This window comes from Pseudophryne corroboree, chromosome 4 (assembly GCF_028390025.1).
Source record: "Pseudophryne corroboree isolate aPseCor3 chromosome 4, aPseCor3.hap2, whole genome shotgun sequence".
Taxonomy (NCBI): Eukaryota; Metazoa; Chordata; class Amphibia; order Anura; family Myobatrachidae; genus Pseudophryne; species Pseudophryne corroboree.
This window is the reverse complement of record NC_086447.1, coordinates 295,261,666-295,285,441: the sequence shown is the minus strand read 5'-3', so window position 1 is coordinate 295,285,441 and position 23,776 is coordinate 295,261,666. Positions and strand designations below refer to the sequence as shown.

Genomic DNA, 23,776 nt, shown 5'->3' with positions numbered 1-23,776 from the left:
TAGTAGAGTTAGCGCGGCACTGGTTACATCACTACATCTCCCCTGCATATTAGAGTTAGCACTGCACTGATTACATCACTACATCTCCCCTGCATGGTAGAGTTAGCGCTGCACTGGTTACATCACTACATCTCCCCTGCATAGTAGAGTTAGCGCGGCACTGGTTACATCACTACATCTCCCTTTCCTTTCAGTTTAAAATAATACAATACTGTTTTTCAGTGAAAACATAAATAATGATATTTATTCTCTTCTGCAGAAGGTCTTGATGAGCTGGAATATGAGTTGTTGGAGTGTGAGTTTTGTGGGAAGGCAGGATATCCAAACAAGTTCCAGAGGTCGAAGAGATTCTGTTCTCTGTCATGTGCAAAACGGTAATTTATATTGCTTATCTCCACTTGTATTTTGTACTCTGGCCAGGATTACTCATAAAAGATGGGTCTGTTGGGAAATTAAGTTGTTTAATTGTGTAATATCATCAGTTACAATTCTATTTCCTTTTACAATAAGAGTCCTATCGAACTCAATTGCTAAAACCACAGAAATGAAGTACTTATTCAAGTGCATGTGGTATAATATATTGACGTTCATTAGGTCGACATGAGGATGAAGACATGGTTGTAATGTCACCATTTAATGTAGTGACATATTCATCATGTCTACACTGATGTAATGTCAACTTGTTAAAATGTTGACAATATCTATTTTGTGTAATTCTAATGCTAACCCTTACACCAATGGTTCTCAAACTGTGTGCCTAAGCACCCTGGGGTACCGCGAGGCTCTTGCAGGGGTGCCTAGAGTTGGTGGTCCAGGGACAAAGCTAATTATTTATGGCCAATGTGATAAGCAAAACCAGTGCTATTGGCTGCCAATCATTAATTATGTGGACAAACAGAAGTGAATCCTGTCCCTCACCACATAACTGAACCTAAAGATAATAAGTAGGCACAGTTTACTTAATTTTATTTCTCTTACGTCCTAGAGGATGCTGGGGTCCACATTAGTACCATGGGTATAGATGGGTCCACCAGGAGCCATTGGTACTTTAAGAGTTTGAGAGTGTGGGCTGGCTCCTCCCTCTATGCCCCTCCTAACAAACTCAGTTTAGAAAATGTGCCTGGAGGAGCCGGTCACAGCTAGGGGAGCTCTACAGAGTTTCTCAAGTAAATTTTTTTCTTAGAGTTTATTATTTTACAGGGAGGCTGCTGGCAACAGCCTCCCTGCTTCGAGGGACTAAGGGGCGGAGTATTGTCCACCCTGCGGGGTCTGAGCCACTATCTCCGCTGAGAGGACACTGAGCTCCTGAGGGGGTCGAATGTTCGCCGCCACAGGGGATCGCTCACCCCAGCAGCATGCCGGCACCCCCTTATAGAGCCAGAAGATCAGTGGCGAGTTAGTTACCAGCCCCCCTGGCAAGCGGGGAGCCGCTGTGAAGATTGCGGCAACAGGGTAGGGAGCGCAGTATTAACTGCGCTCCGGGGCTCAGCGTTACATGGTGTGGCGCTGTGAGGGGCACCCTGAGCCACCGCCTACACCCTACACTGTCCAGCAAGACTGTCAGGGTGCCAAGATCGCTGCCAGCACAATTCCTCTGGCCAGTATAATCTCCTGAAGAGCGGGAAGACAGCGCCATGAAAGTGGGCGGAGCTTCTCCTCAGAGCGGACCCAACAGCGTTCAGCGCCATTTTCATGCCTGCAGAAGCGCTGACAGGGAGATGTCCCTCCAGATCAACTTCAGCTGCCTTGTACGGTACCAGGGGGTTGTAAGGAGGGGGGGGGGGGGGCTGTGTAAAGTCTGTGTAGCCTATTAAGGGACACAGACTGCGCTGGTAGTGTTATTAGTTCTACCTTAAAAAGCGCTGTGTGTGGGTTGGCTCCAAGCTCTGTGTCTCTCTGTGGCATACTTGCGGGAGGGAAACTGTGTCTGACATTTCCGTGTGTGTGTGTGTGTGTGTGTGTGTGTGTGTGTGTGTGTGTGTGTGTACTATTTCACATAGCCATGTCTAGGGACTCTGTATCATATGCTGCAGAAGATGTTTCCCCATTGTTGAAGCTATTACTGAGACTGAAACTCAGGTGTTGAAGAACTCTATGCCAGTTTGGTCAGGCTCTGTCCCTATTCCTGCAAAATCTCCTAGCATGCTCCCACATAAATGTGCACTTGCCCAAATCATGCAAGATGACACGGATACCGATTCTGATACTGCAGATGGTGATGGGGAGGTGCTGAGGGGGGCGGCATACCTTGCTAAGGGGGTGCAGCTCATGATTGAGGCCATTAGAGATGTGTTAAATATTAATGACACCACACCTGAGCAGGTTAAGGAGGCTTACTTCACTGACAATAAGAAAGCCTTGCTAACCTTCCCTTCGTCTAAAGAATTAAACGCTATATTTGAAAAATCCTGGAAACACCTGGAGAAAAAATTCCAGATGCCAAAGTGGGTTCTGGTTGCTTTTCCCTTCCCTGAGGAAGATAGGAAAAAATGGTTTAACCCACCCATTGTGGACGCATCTGTCTCCAGACTGTCTAAAAAGGTGTATCCCAAACAATATAGAAACTCCATTAAAAAATGATTAAAAACGCACACATGGGCAGAAAGTGGACTCTCACCATCCGATAGATGTTGAATGGACAAGAAAGCCAGGCGTCCCCAGAAATCGTCACCAAACATGCAGGTAAGTAGTTCCAATCACCGCCCAGGACCTCCACCAACGCGTTTCGATAACCTACTGTTATCTTTGTCAAGGTAACAGTAGCTTTCTTGTCCATTTAACATCTATCGGATGGTGAGAGTCCATTTTCTGCCCATGTGTGTGTTTTTAATAATTTTTTAATAAATGGTTTTACACTATATGGAGCCTTCTTTTCACATATATCCATTGTGAATAAATTGGGGAGGATCCTGACTTTCAGGAGAATAAGGAACAAGGAGAAGGAGTTCTATCATAACAGAGACCTGTGTCTACATCAAAGGGGTCATTATTGGTGTCTTTAACATCTAATTGATGGTGAGAGTCCATTTGGCATTCATATATTTCTTTATATTTAATTAATGGTATCACACTATTTTGAGCTTCATTTTCCACATATATCCATTGTGAGAGTATCTGGGAGAATTGGAACCCTCGGGAGAATTTGGAACAAGGTGGAAGGGACCCTATATAACAGTGGCCTCATTACCTTCTTAAAGCGAAGTCTAACCATTTTGGGGTACGAGTCTGGCTACACCACCATACTAACATTTTTCACACTTAGTGTAACAGTATCACGCTATGTTTGTTTGTTTTTATTTTTTATTTTTATTTACTATATTTAACAGTACCATCTCCGGTCAGCAAGATCATTTGGCTCAAGCGCCCTAGACCCTTTTGGTAAAATTTACTTGTCTTGTCTAAAAAGGTGATTTTACCTGTCCCAGGATCTACCGCGTTAAAAGAACCGGCTGATCGTAAAATTGACACTACGCTCAAATCCGTATACACTGCTTCAGGAGTGGCGTTAAGACCCACTATTACCTGTGCATGGATTTCTAAATTGATAGTAAAGTGGTCAGGCACATTACTAGAGGATTTGGATACAATGGATAGAAGTGACATTGAATTGTTTTTACGTAACATATAGGATTCTGCGGGGTTCATGGTGGAATCCATGAAGGACCTGGGGACGCTGACTGCACGGATATCTTCCATATCGGTCTCAGCCCGAAGGGGACTCTGGCTATGCCAATGGTCTGCAGATGCGGAATCCAGGAGAAGTGTGGAGAAGCTACCCTACACAGGTCAGGCTCTATTTGGGGAAGCGTTGGATACCTGGATTTCCATGGCAACCGCGGGTAAGTCACCTTTCCTTCCCTCTGCTACACTTTCTACGAAGAATCCATTTTCTTCGGATGTGCCGCAGTCCTTTCGGACCGCTAAGGTAAAAATGTCCAAGCTTCCTACCACTTTCTTTAGAGGTGGTCGGGCAAAATCCAAAAAGCCTGCACCCGCAGGTTTCCAGGACCAGAGACCTGCTTCTGGTTCCTCAAAATCCTCAGCATGACGGTGGACCTCAAAGCCTGGAGGACGGGCTGGTGGGTGCGAGTCTCAGACGTTTCAGACATGTCTGGGTGTCTTCCGGCCTGGATCACTGGGTACAGGATATTGTGTCCCAGGGGTACAGACAGGAGTTTCAAGAACTCCCGCCTCACCGATTCTTCAAATCAGGCTTGCAAGCTTTGCTGACAGACAGGGCTATCCTACAGAAAGCCATCCTAAAATTGGAAAAGTCACAGGTCATTGTTCCAGTTCCACCTCATATGCGAAACAAGGGTTATTATTCAAACCTTTTAGTGGTACCGAAACCGGATGGTTCGGTCAGACCAATTTTGAATTTGAAATCGTTGAACCCTTACCTGAGGGTGTTCAAATTCAAAATGGAGTCTCTCAGAGCAGTGATTTCAGGTCTGGAGGAGAGAGAATTTCTGGTATCCCTGGATATCAAGGATGCGTACCTCCACATCCCGTTTTGGCTGACACACCAGGCTTATCTCAGATTTTGCACTGTTGGACAGTCACTATCAATTTCAGGCAGTGCCATTCGGCCTCTCCACAGCACCGAGGGTGTTCACCAAGGTGATGGCGGAGATGATGGAGCTCCTCCGCAGACAAGGGGTGAACATAATCCCAATTCTGGACGATCTGCTGATAAAAGCATCATCCAGGGAGAAGTTGTTGCAGTCCATTGTTCTCACGACTCATCTCAGGGAACACGGTTGGATCCTGAACCTTCCAAAATCACATTTGGAGCCGACCAGGAGGTTGTCTTTTCTGGGAATGATCCTCGACATGGAAGTGCAGAGGGTGTTTCTCCCAGTGGGGAAAGCATTGGTGATACAAACAATGATCCGGGATGTCCTGGTTTCGGTTCATCAGTGCATTCACCTTCTGGGGAAGATGGTGGCCACTTTAGAGGCGCTACAGTACGGAAGGTTTCATAATCGGCCCTTCCAAATGGCTCTCCTGGACAAGTGGTCGGGATCTCATCTACACAGGCGCCAGAGAATACTTCTGTCGCCGAAAGCCAGGATTTCACTCCTCTGGTGGCTACAACTACCTCAAGCCTGGAATCCAGCCTTCCATAAACCTTCTGGAACTAAAAGCAGAGTACAACGGTCTTCTCCAAACGGCCCATCTTCTGCGAGATCGAGCCATTCAGGTGCAGTCGGACAATGTAACAAGGGTGGCTTAAATAAACCGACAGGGCAGAACGAAGAGCAGAGCTGCAATGTCAGAGGTAACAAGAATCATCCTCTGGGCAGAAAAACACGCGTTGGCGATGTCAGCAATCTTCATTTCCGGGAGTAGACAACTGGGAAGCGGACTTACTCAGCAGACACGATCTCCATCCAAGAGAGTGGGCACTCCATCTGGAGGTGTTCACGGAGGTAACAGATCTTTGGGGTGTACCTCAAATAGACATGATGGCCTCTCATTTCAACAAGAAGCTTCAGTGGTATTGTTCCAGGTCGAGGGACCTACAAGCCGTGGCGGTGGACGCCCTAGTGACTCCATGGGTGTTCCAGTCGGTGTACGTGTTTCCTCCACTTCCACTCATTCCAAGAGTTCTAAAACTCATAAGGAGAAAAAGAGTTCAGGCAATCCTCATTGTTCCAGACTGGCCAAGAAGGGCTTGGTACGCGGTTCTTCTGGATCTACTGCTGGAAGAGCCGAGCCTCTCCCTCTTTGGGAAGACCTGCTGCAGCAGGGGCCGTTCGCTTATCAAGACTTACTATGGCTACGTTTGACACCATGGAGTTTGAACGCCAGATATTAGTTCGGAATGGCATTCCGAACAAGGTTATTCCTACCCTGATAAACGCTAGGAATGGAGTAACGTCTAAACATTACCGTCATATTTTGAAAAAATATGTATCTTGGTGTGAGTCCAAGAAGTTTCCTACGATGAAGTTTCAACTGGGACGATTTCTCCTTTTCCTGCAAGCAGGTGTGGATAGGGGCCTGAGGTTGGGATCCGTAAAGGTCCAGATTTCGGCCCTATCCATTTTCTTCCTGAAACAGTTGGCTTCCCTCCCTGAAGTTCAGACTTTTCTGTAAGGGGTTCTGCACATCCAGTCTCCCTTTGTGCCGCCTACGGCACCCTGGGATCTTAACGTGGAGTTACAGTTCCTCCAATCGGATTGGTTCGAGCCTCTACCGGAGGTTGAGGTCAAATTTCTCACGTGGAAGGCAGTCACTTTGTTGGCCTTAGCTTCTGCTAGATGTGTGTCGGAGCTGGGGGCTTTGTCTTGTAAGAGCCCCTACTTGATCTTCCATGAAGATAGAGCTGAGATCCGGACACGTCAGCAGTTTCTTCCGAAGGTTGTGTCGGCATTTCATATCAACCAACCTATTGTGGTGCCAGTTGCTACTGACTCCTCAATTTCATCAAAGTCCTTGGATGTTGTAAGGGCTCTGAAAATGTATGTGAGGAGGACTGCTCATCACAGAAAATCGGACTCTCTGTTTGTCCTGTATGATCCCAAGAAAACGTGGGTGTCCTGCTTCTAAGCAGACGATCCCTCGCTGGATCAGGTTCACTGTTCAGCATGCAAATTCTACGGCAGGCTTGCCTTGTCCTAAGTCTGTTAAGGCCCACTCTACTCGTAAGGTGGGTTCTTCCTGGGCGGCTGCCCGGGGTGTCTCGGCTTTACAGCTTTGCCGAGTGGCTACTTGGTCTGGGTCGAACACGTTTGCAAAGATTCTCAAGTTCGATACTTTGTCCTCTGAGGACCTGAAGTTTGGTTAATGAGTTCTGCGGGAGCCTCCGCGCTCTCCCTCCCATTCTGGGATCTTTGGTACATCCCCATGGTACTTAAGTGGACCCCAGCATCCTCTAGGATGTAAGAGAAAATAGGATTTTAATTACCTACCGGTAAATCCTTTTCTCGTAGTCCATAGAGGATGCTGGGCGCCCGTCCAGCTCTTCGTGATCCTGCAGTGGTTACTTAGTTCAGTACTGCTTAGTTCTTGGTTAAGTACTGTTTTGTTACTTGGTAAGTAATATTGTTCAGCCGTTGCTGATGTTTCAAGCTACTTAGCTTGGTTTGCCTTGTGTGTGAGCTGGTGTGAATCTCGCCACTATCTGTGTAAAATCCTTCTCTCGAAGTTGTCTGTCTCCTCGGGCACAGTTTCTAGACTGAGTCTGGTAGGAGGGGCATAGAGGGAGGAGCCAGCCCACACTCTCAAACTCTTAAAGTGCCAGTGGCTCCTAGTGGACCCGTCTATACCCATGGTACTATTGTGGACCCCAGCATCCTCTACGGACTACGAGAAAAGGATTTACCGGTAGGTAATTAAAATCCTATTATTTTTCCCCAAATTTTATCAATAAAAACTTTTTATCCTAGGGGTGGGTTGAATAAAACATACTGATACTCCAGTGTGCCGTGATTCAACAAAGTTTCGGAACCGCTGCCTTACGCTATCCCTAAACTTAATTGAAATGTCGATATTTCGTATGTTGACATTTTAACCAAGTCAACATCAGTGTCAGCATTTTGATTGGAGACATAGGGAAAATTTTATAAAGATCGATTTAAATCGATCAACATCTACAGTATGGGCGGTATCGTATTAGCCACAGTAAAACATCAGGTGCAAAAAACATCACTTGTTCGCAGTTTTTCCCGATGTTTCACCAATTTTTTTTTTCAGGCTATCCAATTGGATCGCCCATAAAAAAAATGTGTTTTCCCCTGAAAACACACAGGTTCAGTGAAACCTGTGTGTTTTCGTTAGAAACAGCCACGTTTTCGGATAAAAACATGGCTGTTTCCGGGGCTTTGGTTTCATATGCCTGAGGCAGGTGAAACAAAATCCCAGATAAGCTGCGTCTCGTGACGGTTTATAGGGGCTAATTAGATAGCCCCCCGGCAAGACAAATTAGCCACTGTAGTTTACCGCAGCTAATAGGATACCGGCGCCACCGTGGCAAGATCCGCTACTTGTGGTGCCCTCCGGTGCTGTGCTGTCACTGCTGTGATGTGCGCAATGACGTCATCGCGCACCGCACGGCATTGTGGGACCGGTACATAGACACTAGGGGTCATAATTGACCTCTAGTGTCTGTGTTGTGCTATGGGAGAGACGTCATGACGTCTCTCCCATAGATCAGAGGAGCGGTGCCGGTGGACGAAGACGAAGTACAGCAGCGGTCGGGAATCAGGAGCGGGGATGGTGGGTATTAATTTATTTATTTTTATTTTATTTTATTTTTTTGTAAGCGGCACAACTTTACTGGGGGCACAACTCTACTGGGGGCACAACTCTACTGGGGGTATAACTGATCACGCCCCTTTATTAAGCCACGCCATTATTTTTGTCCGATGCGCCACAAGGGTTAGAACCGGCCCTGGGTTCTAGCAACTAATACTCCTTTTTCACTGACCTGAAAGTCCTGGGTTATTGCACATGAATACATGAATGTGCAGCAACTCTGGATTTAGGTCAGTGGAAAAGGGTCCGCCCGGGTCCAGTCACCCGGGAATCCTTCCCAGGTACCTAGCAGTGTTTAGCAGTGCAGTATTATTGATATAGCAATCCCATGGAGCAATTTAGACCACTCCACTACAGCTACATTGGGTGGTCTAAATTGCTCCATGGGATTGCAATATCACTAATTGACCATCTATACCTTGCCACATTCTGCCATGGCCCTGTTGGTCGCCATATACTGCATTGTGGTTTCTGGCTACCGCAGAGGAAACATCTTTGGGCCCGATTCAGACCTGATTGCTGTTGTGCGAAATCGCACAGCGGCCGATTATCGGATGACTGTGCATACACTGCAATGCGCACTCGCGTTGCCAAAAAGTGACAGGATGGTGCAAAAATTTCGATTGCACGGGCGTTCACAAGGTGATTGATAGGAAGAGGACGTTTGTGGGTCGTAACTGACCATTTTCTGGGAGTGTCTGGAAAAACGCAGCTGTTCCCAAGCGTTTTCAGGGAGGGTGTGTGATGTCAGCTCCGGCCCCGATCAGCCTGATTTCTTCGCACTGGAGGTGTAAGTATTGAGCTACACACAGACTGCACACACTGCACAGAATGGGAAAAACATTCGATGGCGAGTGTGATGCGCACGGTTTTACAGCTGTCCGCTAACTGAGGGGAATTTAACACAGCGTACACATGCATTCGCAGTTTCGCACACTTGCACGGGGCGAATTTTCACTCCCCTATCTGATTGCAGGACAGTGACCAGGTCTGAATTGGTTATCCAGCTGCACTTAGGATATACACAGGGGTCCGGTGAGCAAAAGTCCACCTAAGCGCACTGAGAGGCTGAACTGAGGTATTTTGATTTTATCATCAGGATTTGGCTTTGCTGCGCGCAAGTATGTAGTCCTTTTGTTATGTATCTGGCTGAAAGAGGTGCCGTGAGAATAAGAACTGTGTTTTTCTCTTACGTCCTTGGGGATACTGGGCATCCATTTAGTACCATGGGGTATAGACGGGTCCACTAGGAGCCTTGGGCACTTTAAGAATTTGATAGTGTGCATTGGCTCCTCCCTCTATGCCCCTCCTACCAGACTCAGTTTAGAAAATGTGACCGGAGGAGCCGGTCACGCAGCTAGATGCTCCTGAAGAGTTTTCTGCATTTATTATATCTGTTTGTTATTTTCAGGTAGGACTGGATGGCACCAGCCCACCTGCTTCGTAGGACTTAGGGGGGAGGGGGGGAAACGGCCCAACCTCTTGAAGGGTTAATGGTCCCATTACCCGCTTACAGGACACTAGCTCCTGAGGGAACTATTTGCAAGCCCCACCACGGCGAGCGTACATTCCCGCAGCATGCCGCCACCCCTAACAGAGCCAGAAGAAAGAAGAATGGTGAGTACTAAGCCGGCGTCCCGTTTAGCGGGGCGCCAGCCATTATGGCGGCATGTGGGTACGGAGACGCACGGCTGGGTCTCCAAACTCATTACACAGTGCAGACGCACAGCTTCTGAGGGGGCGAACTGAGACTCAGTACACTATATGTGTACACAGTACCCAGACTGGCATTACAGACTTAAAAGGGGGCTAACTCCATTTTAGGCACAAAATTACCTCAGCCAGTATAAAAAAAGAGTGGGAAGACCACGTGCCATTGAAGGGGCGGGGCTTCACTATGAGCAGATCCAGCAGCTCACCAGCGCCATTTTCCCTCTGCAGTGGACACAGACGCTGACTGACAGGGATGCGCAACTCCTTCGGAGACACTCCAGATTACCTCAGCGGTACCAGGGGGTGATAGCAGGGGAGGAGCCATTATTAGTGTACTGAGTCCCTAATCTAGGTACTTAGTATGCGACCCGGCTAAGCTTGGCATTAGCAGTAAGGGCACCGTGTGCTGGCTCCATACTATCTCTGTGTCTCTCTGAAAGGGCTCCTTCTGGGTTAATTGTGCATTTAACCTGTTCCTGTGTGTGTGTGCTGTCACCGTAACAGTATGTCAGACAAAGAGTGTGTTTCATGTAAGGCACAGTGTTCCTCTTCTCCAGGGGGTTGACTACTGTGTATTCAGTGCAGTGTACCTTCCCAGGCTAGCGGGGCAGAGCCAGCTTGGCTGGACTCCATTAAGGGAATTATTTCCAATATTTCTACTAAATTGTCCCGCAATGAGAAGGAGATGCAATACTTAAGACAATCGATGACTGAGTTTATGAAAAGAGACTCAGTACCCAAACCAGCTTTTCAGTCCCCTACCATTTGTTCGTAAAAACGTACTTTGGCCCATATCCTGCAGTCTGACTCTGATGATGAAGGGTCAGACATGGAGGAGGGGCAGGTGGACTCAGAGGTGGGGGAGGCTACTCTGTCACAGGGAATAGAGACTCTCATAGAGGCTATCAGAGAAGTTCTGCATATCCCTGATAAGGTGACAGAGGAGACTAAGGAATCTTATTTTAATATAAAAAAGAAATCCTCAGCCACTTTTCCTGTGTCAAAGGAACTAAATATCCTGTTTGAAAAACCGTGGGTTAATCCTGAGAGGAAATTTCAAATCCCTAAAAGGTTGCTATCATCTTTTCCTTTTCCTCCTGAGGATAGGAAAAAATGGGAAAATCCACCGATAGTGGATGCATCAGTATCCAGGCTGTCATGGAAAATGTTATTGCCTGTCCCGGGTGCAGCCTCCCTAAAAGACATGGCTGATCATAGAATTGAGACTACACTCGAATCCTTGTATACAGCTGCTGGAGTGGCCCAGAGACCCACTATAGCATGTGGGTGGATTACTAAAGCCATCGCCAAGTGGTCAAGTAACCTACTTGAGGGGTTAGATACCTTGCCTCAGGGGGAGATTATTTTACTCCTGCTACATATACAGGACTTTGCAAACTTTATGCTTCTTAAATCCATAAAAGAAATAGGATTGCTTAATGAACGCACCACTGCTATGGCAGTGTCACCACGCAAAGACTTATGGCTACGCCAGTGGACTGCTGACGCGGACTCCAGGAAAGGCGTGGAAGGCCTACCCTTCACAGGAGAGGCCTTATTTGGAGATGAACTAGACAAATGGATCTCCAAAGCTACTGCGGGTAAGTCCACATATCTTCATTCTGCAGCTCCCCCAGCCAGGAAGGCCTACTCAGGACCTAATCTACAGTCCTTTCGGACGGCCAAGTTTAAGGGCAAAACTAGAGGTTCTTCTACAGCCACCAGAGGAGCTAGAGGTAAACAACGCAAACCAGCAACTGACGGTTCTCAGAAACAGAGCTCCAGCTCTGCTTCCTCAAGCCTTCAGCATGACGGTGGACCACGATGCCTGGAATACTGGCTGGTGGGAGCCCGACTAAAAATTTTCAGTCACATCTCGACAGGTTCGTGCCAGGATCCCTGGGTCATAGATCTTATTTCCCAGGGCTACAGACTGGAGTTTTAGGAGCTCCCACCTCACAGATTCTTCAAATCAGGCTTACCAGTTTCTCAAGACGCAAGTATAACCTTACAGGATGCCATTCAAAAACTGGTACAGACTCAGGTCATTGTTCCAGTTCCACCTCATCTGCAAAACAAGGGGTATTATTCCAACTTGTTTGTAGTACCGAAACCGAATGGCTCGGTAAGACCGATTTTGAACCTCAAGTCGTTGAACCCGTACTTACGAGTATTCAAATTCAAGATGGAGTCTCTGAGAACGGTGATCTCTGGTCTGGAGGAGGGGGAATTCCTAGTGTCTCTGGATATCAACGATGCGTTCCTTCACATTCCGATCTGGCCGCCTCATCAGGCTTAGTTACGGTTTGCACTGCAGGACTGTCACTACCAGTTCCAGGCCCTGCCATTTGGTCTCTCCACTGCACCGGGAGTGTTCACCAAAGTGATGGCAGAAATTATGTTTCTACTCCGCAAACAGGGAGTGAACATAATTCCGTACCTGGACGATCTTCTGATAAAGGCACCGTCCAGGGAGCGGTTGTTGGACAGCATTGGCCTCTCAACCAGACTACATCTGGATCACGGGTGGATTCTGAACTTACCAAAATCTCACCTGGAACCGATGCAGAGGCTTCCTTTCCTGGGAATGATACTGGACACAGAGTCTCAGAGAGTGTTCCTTCCCTTGGAGAAGGCTATGGTAATCCAGTCGATGGTTCGGGCTGTCCTGAAGCCAACCCGGATCTCAGTGCATCTGTGCATTCGCCTTCTGGGGAAAATGGTGGCCTCTTACGAGGCGCCTCAGTATGGAAGGTTTCATGTGAGGCCCTTCCAGCGGGATCTGTTGGACAAATGGTCCGGATCGCATCTTCACATGCACCAGAGGATCTGTCTGTTGCCAAGAGCTAGAATCTTCCTTCTGTGGTGGCTACAGACTTCTCACCTCGTCGAGGGTCGGAGGTTCGGGATACAGACGCAAGCCTCAGAGGTTGGGGAGCAAGTTTTAAGGAAGATGGTCAAGTTGGGAAGTCATTCTTCCAATAAACATCTTGGAACTCAGGGCAATCTACAACGCCCTTCTGCAGGCCTCATCTCTACTTTGGAATCAGGCCATTCAAGTCCAGTCGGACAATGTAACGGCGGTAACATACATAAACCGACAGGGGGGAACGAAAGCAGAGCAGCAATGTCAGAGGTGTCAAGAATTCTTCTCTGTGCGGAAAAACATGCTGTGGCATTGTCGGCGGTCTTCATTCCGGGAGTAGACAACTGTGAAGCAGACTTCCTCAGCAGACACGACCTGCACCCGGGGGAGTGGGGCCTCCACCCGGAGGTGTGCCTTGTGGTTGACACGTCGGTGGGGATATCCACAGATCGACATGATGGCCTCTCGACTCAACAAGAAGCTCATGCGGTTTTGTTCCAGGTCGAGAGACCCACAAGCAGTGGCGGTAGACGCTCTAACAACTCCGTGGGTCTACCAGCTGGTGTACGTGTTTCCTCCACTTCCTCTGATCCCAAGAATTTTAAAGAGAATTTTAAAGAGAATAAAAAGGGAAAGGGTTCAAGCAATCCTCATTGCTCCGGAGTGGCCTGGTACGCGGATCTTCTCAAGATGCTGATCGAACATCCGTGGCCTCTACCTCTTCTCGAGGATCTTCTGCAACAGGGCACGTTCATCTATCAAGACTTACCACAGCTACGTTTAACTGCATGGAAGTTGAACCGCTGATTCTAGCCAGGAGAGGGATTCCTGACAAGGTCATCGCGACTATGATCCAAGACAGGAAGGGGGTTATGTCTATACATTACCACCGTATATGGAAGAAGTATGTCTCTTGGTGTGAGAGCAGACAATATTCTGTGGTGGAATTTCATCTGGGACATCTCCTGCTTTTTCCGCAGTCGGGAGTGGATGTGGGCCTACGCCTAGGCTCCATTAAAGTCCAGAATTCGGCATTGTCTATTTACTTTCAGAAACAATTGGCTTCTCTCCCTGAGGTTCAGACTTTCTTGAAAGGTGTTCTGCACATCCAGCCTCCCTTTGTGCTTCCCACGGCACCTTGGGATCTCAATTTGGTGCTGCAGTTCATCCACTCGGACTGGTTTGAACTGTTACACGAGGTTGACCTAAAGTACCTTACGTGGAAGACCGTCACACTGTTGGCCTTGGCTTCAGCAAGACGTGTGTCGGAGCTAGGGGCATTGTCTCACAAGAGTCTCTACTTCATTTTCCACGAGGACAGAGCTGAACTCAGAACTCATCAGCAATTTCTTCCTAAGGTGGTGTCCGTGTTTCACATCAACCAACCTATTGTGGTTCCGGTGCTTACGGATACCTCTGCTACTTCAAAGTCTTTGGATGTTGTGAGGGCTTTGAAGGTGTATGTAAAGAGAACAGCTTGTCACAGGAAATCCGACTCGATGTTCGTTCTATATAATCCCAATAAAATTGGGTGTCCTGCTTCAAAGCAGTCCATTGCACTCTGGATCAGGCTCACTATTCAACATGCTTATTCCACGGCAGGATTGCCAGTTCCAAAATCTGTACAGGCCCACTCTACTAGGTCGGTGGGTTCTTCTTGGGCGGCTGCCCGGGGTGTCTCGGCTTTACAGCTCTGCTGAGCAGCTACTTGGTCAGGTTCGAACACGTTTGCAAAGTTTTACAAGTTCGATACTTTGGCCTCTGAGGACCTTCAGTTTGTTCAGTCAGTTCTGCAGGACCCTCAGCACTCTCCCACTCGGTTTGGGAGCTTTGGTACTTCCCCATGGTACTAAATGGATTCCCAGTATCCCCAAGGATGTAAGAGAAAATAGGATTTTAATTACCTACCGGTAAATCCTTTTCTCGTAGTCCGTAAGGAATACTGGGCGCCCGCCCGGTGCTTCGTTCTTCCTGCACTGTTACTTAGTTAAGTATTCTGGTTGGTTCAGCTGTTGCTGTTCCTGGTTTCAAGTTTGGTTAGCATGGCTTTCCTCTTGTTCTGTGTGTGCTGGTTCGTAATCTTACCACTTTTCTTATCTATCCTTCTCTCAAAGTATGTCCGTCTCCTCGGGCACAGTTTCCTAGACTGTCTGGTAGGAGGGGCATAGAGGGAGGAGCCAGCGCACACTATCAAATTCTTAAAGTGCCCAAGGCTCCTAGTGGACCCGGCTATACCCCATGGTAGTAAATGTATTCCCAGTATCCCCTATGGACTACGAGAAAAGGATTTACCGATAGGTAATTAAAATCCAATTTTTTACCCTATTTTCATGGAATTTTTTATTAGAAATAATTGGATTTCCCTTGTGATGATACAGAGATCTATTCGTGAAGCAGTGAAAAGTGTGGAGAAGTGAGCCAGTAGAGAAGTGCCCATGGCAACCAATCAGCTGCTACTTATTTTATAGAATGCCCTTGATAAATGTTAGTTCAATGCTGATTGGTTGCCATGGGCAACTTCTCCACTGGCTCACTTCTCCACTCTTTTCACTGCTTCATGAATAGACCCCTAAGTCAGCTACATATCATTTTTGCTTTGGATGGGAGTGGATCAGATTAGTGATTGTGCAGATTCCCAGATATCTACATATATGCCTAATACATTGGTAACGACCAAACTACTGAACAACGCATGATTTATCGTTTGGTCGTTTGTAAGATTGCACCGTGTGTATGCACTATATCATTTGCAGGGAGTTCAAGGGAAGTCGGGACAACCGTCGTGTTCTTTGCACATCGTCTAATGTGTACCCAGCTTACGAGTGGTTCCATTACCATCCCGTTTTTGCTAGTCAGTTTTTTCTCAAAGTCAAAATTAAATCTATCCTATATGAACCTTAAATTACACTATTCTGGTTGCACTTTATGTGTGACCAGATGTGTTCTCTGTAATTGTCTGTATGTAACAGAGCAGTAGGAGCCTGAGGCTATGTAACTATAGCTGAGCTATAACTACCAGAACACAATAGCAATGACAACTGCAGCCAATTACACTAAGACTGCCTCCAGCTACAGGCCAATACTGGCCACTGACTTAAGCTACATGTGTGCATGTCGATATTATTATCTTATTGGAATTGACCACATAATTGTATAACACTGCTGTGGAATATACTTTGTATTTTTTCAGATGGTCAGCATTTCTTATTGTAAATTGAAACTATGGTTTCTTATTGGACAGATTGCTGTTCCTAACATTTAGATACTGTATTGTAACTCTATCCCTATACAGTATATTGCCTCTCCTTCATTTGTCTCTATATATAAAGTAGAGATGTGCGGGTTCGAATTGTATTCAGTTCTTAACCCCAAAATTAGCGTAAGTTTGGATTTATCCGGATTTTTCTTATTACCCAAAAAAAGTGACGCCCGACATCCAAAAAGATGTCATTTTGAAATCTGGTTAAACCCGCACATCTTTAATATAAAGCAGTTTATATAAGTATTTCAGAAAGGGGTGTTTAATAAATGTCATTTCTCTTACGTCCTAGAGAATGCTGGGGTCCACATTAGTACCATAGGGGGTATAGACGGGTCCACTAGGAGCCATTGGCACTTTAAGAGTTTTAGATTGTGGGCTGGCTCCTCCCTCTATGCCCCTTCTACGGTCACAGCTAGGGGAGCTCTACAGAGCTTCTCTGGAAAAAGTTTATTTTAGAGTTTTTTTATTTTACAGGGAGGCTGCTGGCAACAGCTTCCCTGCCTCGTGGGACTAAGGGGGGGAGTAGTGTCCACCCTGCGGGGTCTGAGCCACTATCTCCGCTGACAGGACACTGAGCTCCTGAGTGGATCGAACATTCCCCGCCATAGGGGATCGCTCACCCCGGCAGCATGCCGCCACCCCCTTACAGAGCCAGAAGATCAGTGGCGAGTCAGTCACCGGCCCCCCTAGCAAGCTGGGAGCCAGTGTGAAGATGGCAGCAACAGGATATGGAGTGCAGTACTAACTGCGCTCTGGGGCTCAGCAGTACATAGTGCGGCGCTGTGAGGGGCGCCCTGAGCCAGCGCCTTCACTGACCTCTAAAGCCTGTCAGGGTCCCAGGATTGCTGCCAGCATGAATCCTCAGGCCAGTATAATCTCCTGAAGAGCGGGAAGACAGCGCCATTAAGGGGGCGGAGCTTCTCCTCAGAGCGGACCCAGCAGCGTTCAGCGGCATTTTCCTGCCTGCAGAAGTCCCTCCAGATCAAGTCCAGCTATCTCTTATGGTACCAGGGGTTTGTAGAAGGGGGGGGGGCTGTGTAAAGACTGTGTAACCTATTAAGGTGCACAGTCAGCGCTGGTTGAGGTCTCCCTATACCTTGAAAGCGGTGTGTGTGGGTTGGCTCCAATCTCTGTTTCTCTCTTGCCATTCTTGGGGGTGAAACTCTGTCTAGCTGTGTGTGTGTGTGTGTGTGTGTGTGTGTGTGTGTGTGTGTGTGTGTGTGTGTGTGTGTGTGTGTGTGTGTGTGTGTGTGTGTGTGTGTGTGTGTGTGTCTGTCTCCATTTAGCTATGTCCAGGGACTCTGTGTCATATGCTGCAGAGGTTATTGTCCTCTCAGGATGATCTCATTCCATGTAATCAGGATTGCACTGTTTTTGCGCAGATACCAGCAAGGGAGCCTGAATGGTTATCCTCTATCAAATCTATGATTTCTCAGATTTCTACTAGGGTTGCACAGAATGAATCTGCAACTCAGGTTTTACAGAACTCTATGGCAGTTTGGTCCGGTTCTGTTACCTCAGGGCCCCCCTCTATAGGTTCCCACAAACGTGCTCTTGCCCAGATTATGCAAGATGACACGGATACCGATTCTGACATGGCAGACTGTGATGGGGATGTGCTCAGGGGGGCCGCATCTCTTGCTAAAGGGGTGCAGTTGATGATAGAGGCTATCAGGGATGTGTTGAATATTTCTGATACAACACCTGAGCAGATTGAGGAGGCTTACTTCACTGACAATAAGAAAGCCTCGCTAACCTTCCCTGCGTCCAAAGAATTAAATGCTATTTCTCTTACGTCCTAGAGGATGCTGGGGACTTCAAAAGGACCATGGGGTATAGACGGGATCCGCAGGAGACATGGGCACACTAAAAGACTTTGACTGGGTGTGAACTGGCTCCTCCCTCCTCCAGACCTCAGTTAGATTCTGTGCCCAGGAGTGACTGGACACACACTAGGGGAGCTCTACTGAGTTTCTCTGGAAAGACTTTATGTTAGGCTTTTTTATTTTTAGTGAGACTTTCTGGTTACAGGCTCCCTGCTTCGTGGGACTGAGGGGAGAGAAGTCAGACCTACTTCTTCTGAGTTCTCTGCTTCTTAGGCTACTGGACACCATTAGCTCCAGAGGGTTCGATCACTTGGTGCACCTAGCTGCTTGTTCCCGGAGCCGCTCCATCACTCCCCTCACAGAAGCCAGAAGTAAGAAGCCGGGTGAGTATTAGAAGAACAGAAGACTTCAGTGACGGCAGAAGATTTCAGTAACGGAGGTACAGCGCAGCGGTCGCGCTGCGCTCCATGCTCCCACACACCAACGGCACTCACAGGGCGCAGGGCGCTGGGGGGGGAGCGCCCTAGGCAGCAAGTTACTGAGGGTCATTTCACTGGCAAAAGAGGCATATTCGGTGCCCGGGCACCGTATACGATACCCCCGCCAGTATAACAAATTTAAAAGTTAAGCGGGACTACAGCGCGCCGGGAAGGGGCGTGGCTTACCCGCACAGCTCACCTGCGCCATTTTATCTCTTCACAGCCGCTGCAGAGACGCTGGCCCGGACCTCCACTCTCCTTACAAGTACTGGGGAGCAAAACGGGGGAGGGCACAAGCAATTTGGTGCTCTATATGTATATATAATTACAGCGCAGCCATCATATATTATCTCTTTAGTAGTAGATGGGCGCTGGGATGTGAGCTGGCATACTCCCTCTGTGTTCTCTCTACAGGCTTCCCTGTGGGTCTGTCCCCTTTTGGCCGGTGTGAGTGTGGGTGTGTCGGTACTGCGTGTCGACATGTCTGAGGCTGAGTGTTCCTCCCTGGAGGAAGTTACTGGGGGCGCGGAGAAAGATTTGGGAATGACTCTGTCGGCATAGCCGACTGCTGATTGGGTAAATATGTTGAGGCGTCGGCGTGAGTGAGTAGTGCTATTGCTAAGTGGGCTGATAATTTAGCTTCTGATATGGATACCCTTGATAAGGATAACATTCTTTTGACTCTTGGCTATATCAAGGACGCTGCAGATTACCTGAAGGATGCAGCGAGGGATATTGGTCTCTTGGGATCAAAGGCCAATGCCATGGCGGTCTCGGCCAGGAGGGCGCTGTGGATTCATCAATGGAATGCTGGTGCCGACTCAGAGAAAGCTATGGAAGCTCTCCCTTTTAAAGGTAGTGTCTTGTTTGGTGACGGTCTTGCTGACCTGGTGTCTACCGCTACTGCGGGTAAGTCATCTTTTCTTCCTTATGTTCCCGCACAACAGAAAAAGGCACCCCATTATCAGATGCAGTCCTTTCGGCCTAATAAGTACAAAAAAGGAAGGGGTTCGTTCTTCCTCGCTTCAAAGGGTAGAGGAAGGGGAAAAAGGTTGCCTGCTGTGTCTGGCGCCCAGGAACAAAAGTCCTCCTCCGCCTCTACCAAGTCCACCGCATGACGCTGGGGCTCCCCTACGGGAGTCCGTGCCAGTGGGGGGCCGTCTCTGAATCTTCAGTCAGGTCTGGTTTAAATCGGCCCTGGATCCTTGGGCCTTAGACATAGTGTCCTAGGGTACAAACTGGAGTTTCAGGAGATGCCCCCCCCCCCCCCCCCCCCCCCGCCCTTTTACAAATCAGCCTTGCCAGTTACTCTTCCAGAAAGAGAAGTAGTAAACGCTGCGATACAAAAGCTGTGTCAACAGAGGGTCATTGTCCCGGTTCCCCCGTCCCAACGGGGGGAAGGGTTCTATTCGAGCCTCTTTGTCGTGCCGAAGCCGGACGGCTCGGTCAGACTGATTCTGAACCTAAAATCCCTCAATCCATACTTGAAAACTTTCAAGTTCAAGATGGAATCTCTTCGAGCTGTGATCTCCAGCTTAGAAGGGGGAGATTTTATGGCGTCAGTCGACATAAAGGATGCCTACTTACACGTCCCGATATATCCTCCTCATCAGGCCTTCCTAAGATTTGCGGTGCAGGATTGTCATTACCAATTTCAGACGTTGCCGTTTGGGCTTTCCACGGCCCCGAGGGTCTTTACCAAGGTAATGGCGGAAATGATGGTACTCCTACGCAAGCAGGGTGTCACAATTATCCCGTATTTGGACGATCTCCTGATAAAGGCGAGATCAAAAGAGCAGTTGCTAAGAAGTGTGGAACTCTCCCTGACGGTTCTGCAACATCATGGTTGGATTCTCAATTTGCCAAAGTCTCAGTTGATTCCGACAACTCGGCTGCCCTTCTTGGGCATGATCCTAGACACGGAACTACGGAGAGTGTTTCTTCCGGCGGAAAAAGCTCTGGAAATCCAGACCATGGTCAAAGAGATTCTGAAACCGGCAAGAGTGTTGATTCATCAATGCACTTGAGTGCTAGGGAAGATGGTTGCGGCTTACGAAGCCATTTCGTTTGGCAGGTTTCATGCCCGGGTGTTTCAGTGGGATCTGCTGAACAAATGGTCCGGGTCTCACCTGCACATGCACCAGAAAATAAGTCTATCTTCCAGGACCAGAATTTCTCTCCTGTGGTGGCTGCAAAGTTCTCACCTTCTAGAGGGACGCAGATTAGGAATCCAGGATTGGGTCCTGCTGACCACAGATGCAAGTCTCCGAGGCTGGGGTGCAGTCACACAAGGAAGAAGTTTCCAGGGAAAATGGTCAAGCCAGGAATCTTGACTCCACATAAATGTTCTGGAGTTAAGAGCCATTTACAACGGCCTTCTGCAAGCGAAGAACCTTCTTCAAGGTCTGCCTGTCCTGATCCAGTCGGACAACATAACAGCGGTGGCGTACGTAAACCGCCAGGGCGGAACAAAGAGCTGGGCGGCAATGGCGGAGGCCACAAGAGTTCTCCGCTGGGCGGAACAGCACGTGAGCGCTCTGTCAGGAGTTTTCCTTCCGGGCGTGGACAACTGGGAAGCAGACTTTCTCAGCAGACACGATCTCCATCCAGGAGCATGGGCCCTTCATCCAGAGGTGTTTGCAGAAGTGACAAGGCATTGGGGAATTCCTCAAATAGACATGATGGCGTCTCGCCTCAACAAGAAGCTTCAAGGTCAAGGGACCCCCCAGCCAGTGCAGTGGACGCCCTGGTAACTCCGTGGGTGTTTCAGTCGGTGTATATGTTCCCCCCGCTTCCTCTCATTCCAAGAGTGCTGAGGATCATAAGAAGAACAAGGGTTCAGGCCATACTCATCGTTCCTGATTAGCCACGGAGGGCCTGGTATCCGGATCTTCGGGAATTGCTCATAGAAGATCCTTGACCACTTCCTCTAATAGAGGACCTGTTACTGCAGGGGCCATGCGTGTTTCCAGACTTACCGCGGCTGCGTTTGACGGCGTGGAGGTTGAACGCCAAATCCTAGCTCGTAAAGGTATTCCCGGGGAGGTCATCCCCACTCTCCTTAAGGCCAGAAAGGAGGTCACAGCAAAACATTATCACCGTATTTCCTGAAAATATGTGTCGTGGTGTGAAACCAAAACAGCTCCTGCGGAGGAATTTCACTTGGGTCGTTTTCTTCATTTTTTGCAGGCAGGTGTGGATGCAGGCCTGAAATTGGGTTCCATCAAAGTGCAGATTTCGGCTTTATCTATTTTCTTTCAAAAAGAATTGGCCGCCCTTCCTGAGGTTCAGACTTTCGTGAAGGGAGTGCTGCATATCCATCCTCCATTTGTGCCACACGTGGCACCGTGGGATCTTGAAGTGGTGTTACAGTTTCTTATGTCACACTGGTTTGAACCTTTGCGAAAGGTTGAGTTAAAGTTTCTCACTTGGAAAGTGGTCATGCTTTTGGCCTTGGCGTCTGCCAGACGAGTGTCAGAATTGGCGGCTTTGTCTCACAAGAGCCCATATTTAATTTTTCAATAGAGCGGAATTGAGGACTCGTCAACAATTTCTGCCAAAGGTGGTTTCTTCGTTTCACATAAATCAACCTATTGTGGTACCTGTGGCTACGGATACTGTGGCAGTCCCAAAATCTCTTGATGTCATAAGAACTTTGAAAATTTATGTTGCAAGAACGGCTCTTGTTAGGAAAACGGAGGCTCTGTTTGTCCTGTATGCTTCCAACAAGATTGGAAATCCTGCTTCAAAGCAGACTATTGCACGCTGGATTTGTAATACAATTCAGCACGCTCATTCTTCGGCTGGGTTGCCGTTGCCGAAGTCAGTAAAGGCCCATTCTACCAGGAAGGCAGGCTCTTCTTGGGCGGCTGCCCGAGGGGTCTCGGCACTTCAACTTTGCCGAGCAGCTACGTGGTCGGGTTCAAACACTTTTGCTAAGTTCTATAAGTTTGATATCCTGGCTGGGGAGGACCTCATGTTTGCTCAATCGGTACTGCAGAGTCGTCCGCACTCTCCCGCCCGGTCTGGCGCTTTGGTCTAGATCCCATGGTCCTATTGGAGTCCCCAGCATCCTCTAGGACATAAGAGAAAATAGGATTTTAATTCCTACCGGTAAATCCTTTTATCCTAGTCCGTAGAGGATGCTGGGCGCCCATCCCAGTGCGGACTGTTACTTGCAGTGGTATTGATACTTGTTATTTTCGGTTACACGAAGGTTGTGTATCAGTTATATTCAGCTTGTTGCTGTTGTTATTTCATACTGTTATCTGGTATTCCTGCTAATCCAGTTGTACGGTGTGTTTTGTGGTGTGAGCTGGTATGTCTCTCGCCCTTAGTTTAACAAAAATCCTTTCCTCGAAATGTCCGTCTCCCCTGGGCACAGTTCCTATAACTGAGGTCTGGAGGAGGGGCATAGAGGGAGGAGCCAGTTCACACCCAGTCAAAGTCTTTTAGCGTGCCCATGTCTCCTGCGGATCCCGTCTATACCCCATGGTCCTTTTGGAGTCCCCAGCATCCTCTACGGACTAGGAGAAAAGGATTTACCGGTAGGTATTAAAATCCTATTTTTTTAAAAAGCATGGGAAAACCCGGAGAAAAAATTCAGGATACCTAGTAGAGTTCTGGTTGCTTTCCCCTTCCCTGAGGAGGATAGAAAAAAATGAAAAAACCCACCCATAGTGGATGCGTCTGTATCCAGACTTTCAAAAAAGGTGGCTTTACCTGTCCCAGGATCTATCGCCTTAAAGGAGCCGGCTGATAGCAAAATTGATACTACGCTCAAATCCATATATGCGGCTTCAGGGACAATACTATTGCCTGTGCATGGATTTCCAAAGCTATAGTAAAGTGGTCAGGCACATTACTTGAGGATTTGGATACAATGGATAAAAGTGACGTTGAATTGTTTTTACGTAACATTCAGGATTCTGCAGGATTTATGGTGGAATCCATGAAAGACCTGGGTTCAATGGCTGCAGGAATATCTTCCATGTCGGTCTCAGCTCATCGAGGACTGTGGCTGCGCCAGTGGTCTGCCGACTCGGAATCCAGGAGAGGTGTGGTGACCCTACCCTACACAGGTCAGGCTCTCTTTGGGGAAGCGTTGGATGCGTGGATCTCCACGGCTACAGCGGGTAAGTCACCTTTTCTTCCCTCAGCTGCACCTGCTACGAAGAAACCTTTTTCCTCAGCTGCATCACAGTCCTTTCGGGTTGCTAAAACAAAAAAGGCCAAACCGTCCCAACACCTTCTTTAGAGGAGGTCGATTAAAATCCAAGAAACCTGCTGCTGCAGGTTCCCAGGAACAGAAGCCTGCTTCAGGTATACCAAAGTCCTCAGCATGACGGTGGACCGCGCGGCCTGGAGG

General features: G+C 48.1%; 1 protein-coding gene across 7 annotated transcripts in view; it reads left to right on the top strand.

Moving 5' to 3' along the window:
• The window catches only part of PHC3 (polyhomeotic homolog 3), a 364,349-nt gene that overhangs the window by 305,706 nt on the left and 34,867 nt on the right, over positions 1-23,776 (top strand). For all 7 annotated transcript variants that reach the window (XM_063916218.1, XM_063916215.1, XM_063916214.1 and 4 more), the window contains one exon: positions 260-374. In XM_063916218.1, coding sequence (XP_063772288.1) covers positions 260-374 — 115 coding nt within the window. The remainder of the gene's footprint in view (positions 1-259; positions 375-23,776) is intronic.